The 14,500-nt window shown below is 38.6% G+C and overlaps 1 protein-coding gene across 1 annotated transcript; it reads right to left on the reverse strand.

Moving 5' to 3' along the window:
- Positions 1-237: 237 nt before the first annotated feature.
- LOC111405400 lies at positions 238-1,324 on the reverse strand. Its single transcript, XM_023034258.1, has one exon. The coding sequence runs from the start codon at positions 1,213-1,215 to the stop codon at positions 325-327; it is 891 nt and encodes a 296-aa protein (XP_022890026.1). The 5' UTR covers positions 1,216-1,324; the 3' UTR covers positions 238-324.
- Positions 1,325-14,500: the final 13,176 nt, after the last annotated feature.

Raw genomic sequence — 14,500 nt, forward strand, 5'->3', positions numbered from 1 at the left:
TACTGTTGGAAATTGTTTCGTTATTCATCTGATCATAAAACTTATATTCGGATATTTTTTACGTAGAATGCAGTATCTTTTATGGAGTTCTCGTTTTTATCTAGTCTCAACAGGCTCGATGGTGTGAGAAGATCTCGTGCAGGAAGGTCAGCTAGAGATTATATTTTTTTGTTGAAGGGGGCAATGAGAATGTTTGTCTTTTTTATGAACATATTTGCTCATCAAGTCAACAAAATGTTGGAAGTACAACTTCGTGCTTTTAGGGCACCATTTCTTAATAACAAAGGAAATAGCCATTAATACAAAATTAAGATTCATTTCTTGTCATGCACTTTGTGCTTCCAAGAATGCATTGAAATTCTCCCTTGCCTTTGCGAGCCGAGGAGTAATGCAAGAAGTTGGTGAATCTGGATACGATGTAGAATAACGAACATGACGTGCGGATTCATGCGATTTCCCATGTTGCATTTTAGATGATGATGTAGTGTTTTTAAGAACCCCTTTTCGATCATTATCGAACAAGAAAGCCGCTGTCATCGGCGAATCTGTATCGTTTGTGTTGCATCTCATTAGCTCCATTGGCAAATCAAAGAAAAAATTCGATGAATCTCCATCATCGTCGTTGAGAATCGCCGATGAAGTCCATGACCCACATTCGAATTTCTCGAGGGATACTCTCTTGGAAACTATATGCGGTTCCTCTTGATCCGTTTTGGATTTTACTAGTTTTCCCTTGTTACCAAATCTTGGAATGAACAAACATAGAACTCCACATCTGAACTTATCTTCTATCGTATCATCGATGTTATTCTTGACAATTTTGGGATCGGTTTTGTAATTGCCATTGATTTTAGTCAACCAAAGATCCAACTCATCCGATTGTTGCGATGCCCGGTTTTCGCTACACGACTTACTCCGTCGCAAGTAGTTTTCACGTAGACGTTCTAGATTACTAATTGCGACGGAATGTTGCCTGGCCAATGGATTAACAGAAAGAGGAGACAGTCGGCCTTGATTTCTCCGAGGTTTTTTCTTGGGGAGAAATCGCGGTGACGAAGAAGCCGAATTTGGGAGGCTGTAGCTCAAGAATTTACTCGATGGTGGAAGTGGAAGAGGCATGACTAATTGCGTATTCCCTGATTCTTGTAGGGAAATTGGATCAACAGAAATCTGCTTCTCTCTCTCCTTTTTGTCCAAGAATTTAGTTGTATCCATGGAAACACACAAACTCTAAAATCCTGGATACTCACAGAATTGTATTGACGTTTTTTATATGAGAAATGGTACCCTGCATAAGTCACACAACGTGGATTCAATATCTAGTTGTGATTGCCATGTTCTTCTTCTCCTTAATATAAAAAAATTTGGGACTAAAATAAAATGGGGCATAGTATTGCTACCCCACTCCCTCTACCAAAATATCTAAGAAAATGTTAAGAGTTTACTCTCTATTATTGTCCCATAGTCAAATAGATCGGTGCTAAGAATCATTGATGCCATATGGGATTACTCTTTTTATTAATACTTGAAAATTTTAGGGACTTCAGAGCGTGATTAATCACTCAGAAAGTTGGTAAATTCATTGACTGAGCTTAGTTAATTTTGAAATGATAGATAATGGTTCAAGTCATTAGACGCTATTATTAATGTACAAGTTTTCGATCATGTATGAGATAATTTTTTGCAAGAAAACTTGAAAAGGGGATAATTTGCTAAAAATTTAAATAATAATTACAGTGCTATTGCATCTGACTACCTGTGTCGTCAAGATCGGGTACAAGCACATCTGGAACAGCAAGTTCAACTTTTAGATGCAAAAACATCCACACCTTTTGAGCTCTTTACAAGTACGGTGTTCTAACTCTAATACGACTCAATCAGTACAAGCCGAAGCGATATCCGTAGAAGGGAGTGGGAGTGCCATCGCTCGTGCGCCATACAATGTATATGTTCTTGTGTAGATTTCTTCTCTTATTCATTCTCAAGATAAGACTTGTTTGTCCATTTTCTATTGTACATAAATTTTTATTGATATAGATAGAATATGGCCGATGCCAACTCTAAATCGACTATAAATTCTTCCCACATGGAGGCTTAAAAGGGGGAAAGGCTTGTATATAATTAGCGTGGAAAACAAAACCACATGTGAATTAATTCGTCATTGTCAGTTGAATGAGTCTTTCTCCAGACGTGTATTTTAAGTAAATAATAAGTGACAAGTAAAAGCATGTACTTATAAGTTTTAAAATAAATATTCTAATTGGTAACAGTTAAAAACAAGTATGATATTTAATTTAACTAAAAATAAGAGTTACTTTTGAAGGGGAATACAAGGTAATTGTCCACCCATATTCGCTTGATATGCACACACTGCAATGGGCTTCTTGTTGGAAAAAATAGTAAATGGCTCACTTTTGGCAAAATTTTCAGTGGGACACGTTGGTCCAATTTGGAAGATCAAAGTTGATCCGTATTCTCCTCCGTGAGAGCATCAAAATCATATATTTACTTGCCAAAAATAAAACTTGGGTGAATGAGAAATTGAAGTTCAAAAATGACCATTGAAAGATGATTTATGTAGAAAAAATGAGTTTAGTCACACAAAGGAAAAATATGAAAGCAAGAACCACTTTAAATATGGCTATACATTGGAAATGTGTAATCATGTGTAGCATAGAAGCTCTCTCCACGTACGTGTGCGGGGGGTACAAATCTCGGACCAAAATTGCTTTCGGACCTTAAACTTATGTGCAGGGCAACCTGCGTATACGAATGACGGACAGAATAAAGCAAAAAATTGGCCCCTTTGGAGAGCCCATGTTTTGCAATTTTTTTCAGTAAGGTCGTGGTGATATTCACTACTAAAAAATAGAGTTTCGGGCATGAATTTTCTATTCCTAAAATCTCAATATCCGTTGCTAATAATCTTCACCAACAGAATATTTGCAACCACAAATCCGTTGATAATTTGAGGGTCACTGATAGTTACTAACGAATCATGCCGTAAGTAAAGAGTAAACATTTTACCAACGGATTTTCCGTTAGTAAAGTGTGAATCTTTTACCAACAAAATTTTCGTTGGTAAAAGTCTTAACCAATACCAACTGACCTTTTGTTGGTAAATGTCTACCATTACAATTGGTAAAAATTAATATTGTAAATAATCGTATGGTAAAAAAGTTATTTATTTATTTTTTATTATTGTTGTTGTTATTATTATTATTTAATAATTATAATATTTTTTTATTTTTAGCCAACTGAATTGAAAGACCAAAATATTGTTTAACTCCTTATTGAACCACAAATTTATAGAGGGCAACTATAAAGATATTGTTGTAAACTTTCGATGTGGGATAAGTGAATTATTTTTACCAACGAATAATCCATTTCTCATTACCAACGGAATTACCGTTGCTGAAAGATCAAAGTGTTAAACGGTTATATTAGGCATAGAATATCCGTTGGTAAAGAGATATCATTTTTACTAACGGATAGTCAGTTTCTAATTATCAACGGAATATCCGTAGGCAAAAGATCAAAATGTTAAACAATTATATTAGGCACGGAATATCCATTGGTAAAGAGATATCATCTTTACCAACGAAAAATCCGTTGTTGATTATCGTAGCTAAAAGTGAATTACTTTTACCAACGAATAATCCGTTTCTAATTACCCACGGATTGCTTGGTAATATTCGGTACATCACCTACAGAATATCCGTTGGAGGAAGATCCAAATGTTAAACTATTATATTAGGCACGAAATATCGGTTGGTAAAGAGATATCATCTTTACCAACAGAAAATTCGTTGCTCATTATCGTAGCTAAGAAATTGAAAGTTACATATTTTCTGTTTGAGAGTGTTTAATTCGGGGGTTTTTTGCTCTATGTCTTTCCTTCATTTTATATTCCCTGGATGATCTCTTCGTGATCAACCGCTTAAAAATTGATTGATCGCTCTATAACTGCCCACTTTCCTTGTAGTGGCCAACTTGTCATGAAACTGTCTTCTCTAACTGCTGCTATTACGTTTGTTGTTCAACCGTTTTCAATAGAATTCCTTGAATTATGGAACGTGATAGGACTACCCAATAACTGCTTTATTAACTGCACTTTTTGGGTAACCATAACATCTTATGTTTACTAAAATGTTGGGCGACTCGAATGTTTGGAAGAGAGCAGGGTCATAGCTCTGGGCAACTGCATGACAATTCATTCGCTCAAATTTTGGGCGATTGTATTACCGCATTCATGGGCTTCCCTATTTGGGCCTTTATTCTACATTGCCTGATTGGGTCGTTCTTTTGGACTATTTGATTTTGGGGATCTTCCAATTGGGCTTCATTCCTTAGGCTATTCGACTTGGGCTGAACTTTTTGTGTGTCAACAATTACCCCCCAATATGGCAGAATTAATGCCAATTATTAATTTTTTGTCATATTCACTTTGTGTTTCCCAGCAACATTTGAAATTCTCAAGAATTTCAATCATTGTTTTCTTCCATAGCCTGAAAAGGTGCGACGTTTGCAAACCCTTATAAATCTCCAAATATGCTATTTCATTGCACCAGCAAATCACGCCTCATTTTTTCGCGCCTCTCTCGCAATATTACTGTTCATCTCCTTGCTTCTCTGTTACGTAACTCTGAAAAACTCTATTTCGTCCCTAATGGCTGCTTCACTATCCCAATCTGGTGACTCTTTCAGTTTCGAAGACTTTCAGAAACTCCTTACTCGGCCATATATAACTCCGGACTTCCTAGCACCTGCCAATGTCAAACTCAATGAGTTCTATCTAGGTCCTTTATTCAACAATGCCGAGGCCATCGAACAAGCGACGGTCGGTCAGCTGTTCCCTTGTACTCAGGGCCCTCCGTTTCTAAATTCTTTGCCGTTGGGGCCACTTCGCGAAAGAGGTATTCGTACTTGACCTAAATCTGATGTCGTTTTTCGTAGATGGCATGCTCGCCTTGTGGACCATGGTCCTACTAAGGCAATTTTTGATAATGCTAGGATTTCTGATTTGTTAGAAATCTCTCTTCAACCCCCTATTTTTGACCAATAACTTTTTCCAATCGCTTTAAGTTTTTGGTCTTTTGAGTATAATACTTTTGTTTTTCCTCTTGATCCCATGTCTATTACCTTAAGGGATGTTGGGGGCCCTAGTAAATCTGTCACCTTTGAGCGATACCATTTTCCCTGGTATTTTGATTTCTAGTGTCGCCCCAAAATTTGATAAAGGCCTCACCGAGTCTTATTCAAGCCTGCAAACCCTTCATAACCACTCGAGCGCTGAGCCTTTCCATACTGAGAGAGTGGCATTTCTTCTGATTTGGCTTTATAAATACATTTTGTGTGTGCCAAGCATAAAGTCCTCCTTGAGCTATTTACCCATAGCCCACGAATTGGCGCGTGGTATGCCTCTGAATTTATGTTCTTTTTTTTTTAGCTATCATCTATAGAGGCATGACTTCTTTTCAATCCCAATTGAAAAATGGTGCATCTCCCACTGGCAGTGGGCCTCTTTGGTTTGTTCAAATGTGGTTAAGAGTCTATTTTCCATCGCTCGGTGCTCCATCTTTTTCCAATCTTTCTGCTAGCTGCTATGGGCTAACCATTGAGCTCCTGACTCCTGTAAATATGTTCAGAAGGGATATTTTTTCATTCTTTTATACTTTGGATTCAATCCTTTCCTTCTTTCCTTTTCCTCCTTTTTTGACTCTAGATTATGTGCAACCTCCATCCACTCTGGATAGTGCGAACGCTTCCTTGTTTGTTTGGATTTAGTTTTTGACCGGGAGGGAGTTGTTTCATGATATTTTGACCGGGACCAATGCCAAGGCTGGGGTAGAAATATATGCTCCCCAATTTTTTGCTCATCAATTTAGTTTTGGCCAAACTTGGCCCGTTCCCCCTTACTATTCAAAGAATTTGATAGATCGTTTCCACACCATTAATAAGGCAGAGGCAGAGGCTATAAATGCTCGCAATCTTCTTTTGACGAGCAACTTTTCATTAGCCCCCTTCAATCCTAGCCATGTCATCCATCCCCTTTTTGAACGATTCTGGCCGTCAGTGAAGCGCAGATTGTTTTCGACTGATGCCAATCGTGCTTTTCATTCACTAGACCAGCTAAACATTTCTTCCACCTCTCCTATTTTGGTCACTCCTGTGTCCATTAGGAGTCCCTCTTCCTCTGCTCGTGTTAAACAATCTGCCCGTCCATCGACTTCTCTTCCTGCCAAGTCCACTGCAGTTAAAAGTGCCCCTAGCTGCAAACAGCCAGCCTCAGCGTCTCCCATCTTGGAGGATGATGCTGATGCTGATGATGATGATGATACCCCTCTCATCGTCAGAAGGAAGGTAATTAAATTGGTTTACTCATAAGCATACCTTTCCATACTTGAGACTTTTCCATGTGCTGATAGTTTATTTGGACTTCTCAGAAAAGTTCAACCTCTCCCTTGAAGGCTTTGGTGTTAGCAGCTTTTACTCCATCATCCTCTGCTGGGGCTGTTTCGTCCAAACCAGCTGATGAAGGGACTACGCTTAAAGAGAAATCTTTAATCCCAGAATCTTCATCACAACCAATGGACGGGCCACCTTCTTCCCAGGACATTGACCCCCCAAATGTCGAAGCAGAAGGTAATTCGTTTTTTGATACTTTACCTTTACTTGTGCTATTGGTGTTGATTTGTTGTCTTTTGGGTTCTGCAGATGTTTCCATGAGTCTGCCCATTGCGGCAAGGTCTTCTCGCTTAGACAAGAGGAAGTCCTCACGAATGGTGGAGTCACAGGTGGCAGATTTGGCTAGGGATATGCCATCTTTCAAGATTGCTGATGAGGTAATATTTGCTTCACCTTTATCTCCACTTTGTTTAGTGTAGTGGAAACCTTCAATATTGGCGATTTTCTTTGCAGAATGCTGATAAAATTGTGCGTTCCATTCAAGACTTGTTCACTTCCTGGGGGCAAGTCAAGACATCTCGCCCTGCTTCAGCCAGTTGTCCTTCTGTTTCTTCCGAGGAAGATATGGAGTTTCTTAAGCAGTCGATATTTGAGTATGTGTCCTTCATGGATATGGACATCGGTAAGGCTAGTGCTGCCAAGCATAAGGATAAGTTTGAGCATTTGAATGCGAAATTGGAGCAAACACTGACACTTCCGTTGCTCAATCTTTCTGCTGATTTTAAAGCGACGTTAAAAGTTGTCCATTCCGAAGTCCTCTCCTTACTAGCCAAGAATGTTGAACTGAAGGCCACAAGTACTCAATATCTTCGCGCCGTATCTGAAAAGAGTCTTTGCTTCTAGAGATCAACAAAGTTGAGGACGAGTTGAAAGAAATCTCTTCCGAAGTCATGATTGAAGACTCTTTGATGACTAGTTTGGCTGCTCAGATGAAGAAGTTTCGAACCAAGATGGACGACTGCAAGGCGAGAATGGCTGCTAAAAAGCGTAATGCCTCCCAAGGAATTGAGCGAACTAAGTCTTTGGTCGAGAAGTACAAGAAGTTGGAAGTTGATGATGATGTTGTGGCTGAATTGAATATCACTTCTTCTAGGTAGAACGAGGACTGGGGGAGACTTAGGGAAAGAATTTGTTTGGTATGGGGCGAATTGTAATTAAGACATATAATGCCTTAACTTTTTCTTTTTATAATTTCGCATTTGACTTTCCCTTTGTAACCTTATACTGATATAACATCAGTCATCATTGTCAATGAATAACTATTTTAGCTTCTTATGTATTTATTGACGTTCGTCTTTTAATCGTCAATCGCTCAGGCATTTAACTGCTTTATGCTAAAATTTTTACACATTTTCTTTTGATATTTCTGCCCGATTTTGGGCCACTTAATCCCATTTACTAGACACGAATATGGCTGCTCATATTCTGTCTTTTCACCTTCACCCCACTATAAATGCACATTATATTCTGTCTTTTCACCTTCACCCCACTATAAATGCACATTATATTCTGTCTTTTCACCTTCACCTCCATATAAATGCATGTATACTTCATATTTTCCATCTTCATTTCCATTTTCTTCTTAAAAAAAACCAATTTGCTGCCATTGCTTGTCATTTTTGACAATCAATCAAAAGCTTTCGTTGTCCATGGAAATGGATCATCTGATCCGCCCACTTTATTCTTTCTTGATGTCACCTTTGGTATGAGAGATATAGGAAATATTCTTTGACCAGCAGCAAAGTTCTTCCCATCGTCTCCGTTCCTACAAGGAGTTCAATGATGGAAGATAATTTTTTGGGGTGCTTGCAGGCCACCTTGCTTGCTGAGAGTGCTTCTCAGCCTCCTTGCCTGTCGTTACAACGATGCATTTAAGAAGGCGACGTGAGGGCGCTTCATCTTCCTTTTTGCTTGCTGAGAGTGCTTCTCGGCCTCTCTGCTTGCCTTTGCAGCAGTGCGATCAGGACGGCGATCAAGGCCAGTACACCCTCTTACTCAGCAATCGACCGGGAGATTAGTTTGCTCTTAATCGTAATTTATAGAGCATTTAACGTCTTGTATTTCGCAGTTTTGTAATGAACATTTGATAATAAAGGAATTTATTTGAACGTATTTCGCTCTGGCCTTTTTTACTCCACGATCGTTCAATGCGATTTGGTTACGTTTTTATTTATTCACTTTCCCATAAGGAAGGAACATATTTTTTCAAATATTTGTCATTAATGAACCTCACGTGCTTGGTGCCGTCTAAATCTTTCAAATGATAGGCTCCATTAGGCAATACATTATTCACTTTATATGGTCCTTCCCAATTGGGTGACCATTTGCCATATTTTGGATCTTTGCTATCCAACGAGAGTACCGTCTTCCAAACCAGTTCGCCCAGGCTGAACAATTTGGCTACAACTTTTTTATTATAAAATTTAGCCATTCTTTGTTTTTGAACTTGTAATCTATCTAGGACGTCTAACTTTAATTCGTCCAACTCCAATAAGTTTTGAACTAGCGATTCGATATATTCATCATCACTTATCTTATGTTGCAAACACACTCTGATCGATTGCATGTTGATTTTCATAGGCAACACGACATCTTGTCCATAAGTAAGTTGGAAAGGAGTAATTTTGGTACTTGACCGAGGCGACGTCCTATAAGCCCATAAGGCCTTGTTCAGACATTCGTGCCAATTTCTGGCATTTTCATCTATCATTTTCCTTATGATATTTTTTAGAATCTTATTAGAAGATTCTGCTTGCCCATTGGATTGAGCGTAATATGGTGTGGAGTTTATTAATTTAACTCCAAACTCGTTCAAAAATTTATTCACTTGATCCCCATTTAAAGATGTCCCGTGATCTACCATCAAAGTTTGTGGAATTCCAAATCTATAAATGATGTGATCACGGATAAATTTTATGACATTCTTCTGGGTGATCTCCTTTAAAGGTACCGCCTCCACCCATTTAGTAAAATAATCGGTTGCAACTATAACAAAAGTATGTTGCTTGGACGATGGAGGATAAATCTTCCCTATCAGGTCTATCGTCCAACCCTAGAACGTCCAAGGTTTAATAATAGGTGCCATCTCTCGTGCTGGCGCCCTTTGTATTGGACCATGCTTTTGACATGCTAAACAACTCTTTGCATATTAAACGCATAATTCTCCCATCTTTGGCCAAAAATATCCACTCCTAATAATTAACCATCTCATCCTTTGGCCAGCTTGATGTGCTCCACATATCCCTTCGTGCACTTCAGCCATGATCGTCATGGCTTCTTGCAAACTTACACATTTTAGCAGTATACCATCAAAGCGTTTCTTGAACAACTCTTCATCTATCAGTGCATAGTTTAGCAAACGCAACTTCATTTTTCTACTATCTCTTTTATTAAGTTCATTAAGAAACTCTTTAATTTCTGCCCTCCAATCCATTGCATCTCCATCTTTTATGCAATGAAGTTCAATCCTTCTTGCCCTTCTTTGGATCACGGGCAATATTGTTCCATATTCACAAGTAGACTTCCAATTTAAAACCTTTGAGTACCCTGAGGCCATCTGGACCAACTCATTTGCCACGTCATTGTATATCCTATTAACGCATTGAAATTCGAATTCCTCTAAGAACTCTTGGGCGATTTCATATTGACTCATGATGGAATTACTTTGGCATTTAAAATCACCAATCAGTTGGTGAATTACCAATTGAGAATCGCCTCTAATGTTTACATTTTATACCCCCATATCTATCATTAGTTCCAGGCCCACGATTAAGGCTTCATATTCGACCTGATTGTTGGTGCACATCCTATCCAAAGTGGATGCAAACTTGTAGCAAATCCCTAAAGGATTTATCAATGCTACTCTTGCACCTTTAGAGGTTTTTGACCCATCGAAATACAACACCCAATGTTTTAGCTCGAATGAATTGATTTCTAATTCAATTTCTTCAGGCATGTCAAGGCATGGATGATCGGTTAGAAAGTTAGCCAAAGTCTGATTTTTGACTACCTTTTGGGGTATGTATTGTATTTCGAATTCTGATAAAGCTAATGTCCAAAGGCCTACCCTTTTGTGTAAAATAGGGCGAGAGAACATATACTTAATTAAATTTACTTTAGAAATCAAATAAACGGTTATGGGCCATAAATAAGCCCTTAATTTTGTACATGTGAAATACAATGCAAGGCATAATTTTTTGATAGCAGAGTAATTACATTCACATTTTGTTAACCGTCTACTCAAGTAGTAAATCGCCCTCTTTTCACCAAATTGATCTTCTTGCGCGACCATTCTACCTATTGATTCTTTTTCAGCCGATACATACACTTTCATTGGCCGTCCTTGGATTGGTGACACCAACATTGGTGGACTTGATAAATATGTCTTCAGGCTTTCAAAAGCCTTTTGATGTTCTTCTTTCTAGACGAATTCGTCCTGATTTTTCAGCTTTAAAAGTGGCGAAAAGACTTTAGTTCGCCTTGCACAGTTAGAAATAAAGCATTTTAAAAAGTTTACTTGGCCTAGAAATCTTTGCAATTCTTTTTTGTTGTTAGGTGGTTTGGCCTCTAGAATGGCATTCGCTTTATTTTTATCAAGTTCAATCTCTCTTTTGTGTACCAAGAAACCAAGAAAGTTTCCTGCATTAACACCAAATGCACATTTCAAGGGATTCAACTTTAACTTATATTACTTCATTCGCTCAAATGAACATCTTAACTGTTCGTAATGGTCCTCTTCTTTAATGGATTTAACCACTATATCGTCTACATATACTTCAACAAATTTGCTTATCATATCATGAAAAATTAAATTCATTGCCCTTTAATAAGTTGCTCCTACATTTTTCAGGCCGAAAGGCATGACTACCCATTCGAAATATTCTAGAGACCTAGGACATCTAAAGGCAGTTTTGTGTATGTCTTCCTCAACTATATAAATTTGATTGTATCCTAAATACCCATCCATGAAAGAATACATGACGTGTCCGGCAGTTGAGTCTACTGAAGAATCTACCGTGGGCATTGGATACTCATCTTTGGGTATGGCTATGTTTAAATTCTTAAAGTCTATGCACACCCTTAGTTTACCATTCTTTTTTAGTACTGGCACGATATTGGACAACCATTCGATATACCTGACTGTTCTAATAAAGCCTGCTTTTAATAATCGATTTATCTCTTTTTTAATCTCAGGGAGTACATTAGGAGCAAAATGTTTGGGAGGTTGCCTATGAGGTTTAAAATTAGGCTTAGTTGGTAATCTATGTTCCACCAAGTCTCTATCTAAACTAGGCATTTGTTCATATTCCCAAACAAAACAATCTTTATACTCCTTTAACAAAGCGACTAATTTATCACTAATCTCTTGATCGAGCATCTGGCTGATGAATGTTGGACGATCTTCTCCTTCATTGCCAATATTTACTTTAATCAGAGGGTCCTGTACTTGAACGTGTCCAGGCTTGATGATCCACATTACTTCATCGTCCAGCTCCCTTGTAAGCACTTCTTCTTCTAAACAATCCACCTTGTTGACTTCTCGGCCAATATTTTGTTCCAATTCGAATACTGCTAATTTGTCTTTCAGGGGTTTCAGGGCTGCCTCTTCTTTCGCCTTGTCCTTGCATTCTTTATTGAAAGCCATTAATTTGGCTTTGAAGGCCTGAATATCGGCCATTTGCTCTTATTGCTTAGAACTCATTCAAGACTCCTTAATTATTCTTTTGCCAATTACTGGCTCTTCTAAGACCACTATATTTGGCCTCATCTGACTGAACATTTCAGTGAGTACGTCCACTGAAAATGGCTCTTCGCTCTGCGCCACAATTTGAGTTTTTTCCCCATCTTGTACTACCCTGACAGGTCCATAGTTTCTTTCGTACATGAACTTTTCCACTGAATTTGCTTCTACGACAAAAGGCCTATGATCGGCCTGCACCACCTCTGCTTCACCCTTGTTATTCCAAAAAATCAGGCATTGATGGAGCGATGAGGGTTTACAGCGACTTCCGTGTATCCAATCTCTTCCGAGTAACACATTGTAACTAGTAGGACCATCTATTACAAAGAAGACTGTGGTCCTAGTAGTTGTACCTATAGTTATGTCCAATGGCATAACTCCCTTAGATGCAGTTGCTCCTCCATTGAAACTTGTAAGGATGACTTCTGCTGAAATCATATCCCCTTCTGTCGGAATCATATCCCCTTCTGTCTTTGCAAATTTCCTCATCATTCTAAATGGAATGGTGTTTATAGCTGCTCCATTATCGACAAACACTTTTGCCACAGGTATGTCGTTAACTACAGCTTTAACGTACAACGGCCTCAAGTGTTTAGTCAATTTCATGGCTGGCCGTTTAAAAATAACCTTTTCGGTAGCCTCTATTTCTACTTCCTGCTTGTCCTCTGTTGAGTTATCCTTTTGTGATAAGTCAACATGCAGCATATCGCACCGAGCCTCTGTCTCCTGAATTCCCTTTTTACTGTTTTCTGATGCTTCCTCTTCAGTTACCCAACCTGTGGAAGGAGGCATTCTTCTTGGAGGCGATCTATACTTTTCAGAACGAGGCACTCTCTTCTTCCTTTTGGGCGTCCCGTACAGTACGTAAAAATCGAAAAAACGCCCAGATGGTTCTCCCAATAAGTCTACTTCACGAACTCTCTTTCGATGTAGTTGTTTCAACAGAGTATTGCACGATACTCCTCTTCTTCTCCTTTCTACTTCTAGATCGATTTCCTCTTCAATGTCTGTCATACCATCATCTTCCTCACCATTATAGGCTTCTCTAGAAGTCTGGCATTCTTTATATTCCAGCACGCATACTTCTCCTTCGTTATCCTCTATTTCTTCTTCTTCTTTCTCTTTATTCTTGAACTCATTGGCTAGTAAATAGTTATTAGCCACAACGGGAGGTAACGTACTGAACTGAATAGTAAGGGGCTGATCTGGATCTTCTCCATCCTTTCTGTCTCGCTCAAATTTCAATCTCCCAGAAGAAGTTTCTAGCAACTCTTTCATTGATTCATCTGTACCAGTCTCTTCACTATCTTTGAGAACATTTTGATTGGCTACCTTGAGTAATTTAGGCACCTTAGGACATGGCACTCCCTGTTGTTGTCTCATCATTCGTTTATAATTTCGTTGAAAACGCCTTTGGTGGGTTCTAGTCATCTCGTAGAAGGGTATTGCCTTTCCTGTATTATACTGGAACGAATGCCATACATTTCGTCGGCGAGGTTGCAGTCTGAATGTTCTCCCATTATCTACTGGCCTGAACTGCCTTTCAAAAGGCGGTCCTTTGTAGAACGATGTACCTCACCCTCTACCAGGCTGAGCGTTTGGGAAGAAAGTAGGGCGATAGGAATGCTGCCATATCCCTGGTTTCTCCGTATTCCCATTCACTTCTCTTTTACATCTTGCATACAAGACGTCTTCATTCTTTTTTGGCTCCTTCCCTTTAATACGCTCGAAGACACTGGGATGTGATCCAGGGTCTTCTTTTCCATCATCTATAACCAATTTGAATTTTGGCAACTTGTTTTTGAAACGAGACGTCACCATATTCACTCCAAGTGGCTTTGGAAAAGGATTTTCATCCACCGCCATCTTCTTTTTATCATCGAACGTAATTCGTCCTGATTCAATGGCATCCTGTAACACATGGCGAAAAATCAAGCGATTGTTAGTCAAATGTGACCATACATTATGCCACTTACAATATTTTTTACCCTTAATTTGTTCAGGGTTTGGCAATTTATGCTTATCGCTCAACTTTATCTGCTTATCCTTATATAATTTATCAAATATAAGGTCAGTTTTGATTACATCGAACGAGAACGTTCTAGCTTTTACGTTTTCATCTTTCATAAGCTCATCCTTGCCCGATGGTCTAGGCTTAGCCATTATAGGAAAAATATACGTGTCTCCTTTGACTAATTCGGCCAAACACATTTCGATCTGATCGTATAACTCGTTATTGATGGTATGAACATCAAAATTTGGGTCTCTATAATAAGTCCCCTTGCTATAATT

Source organism: Olea europaea, chromosome 12, assembly GCF_002742605.1.
Source record: "Olea europaea var. sylvestris chromosome 12, O_europaea_v1, whole genome shotgun sequence".
Lineage (NCBI taxonomy): Eukaryota > Viridiplantae > Streptophyta > Magnoliopsida > Lamiales > Oleaceae > Olea > Olea europaea.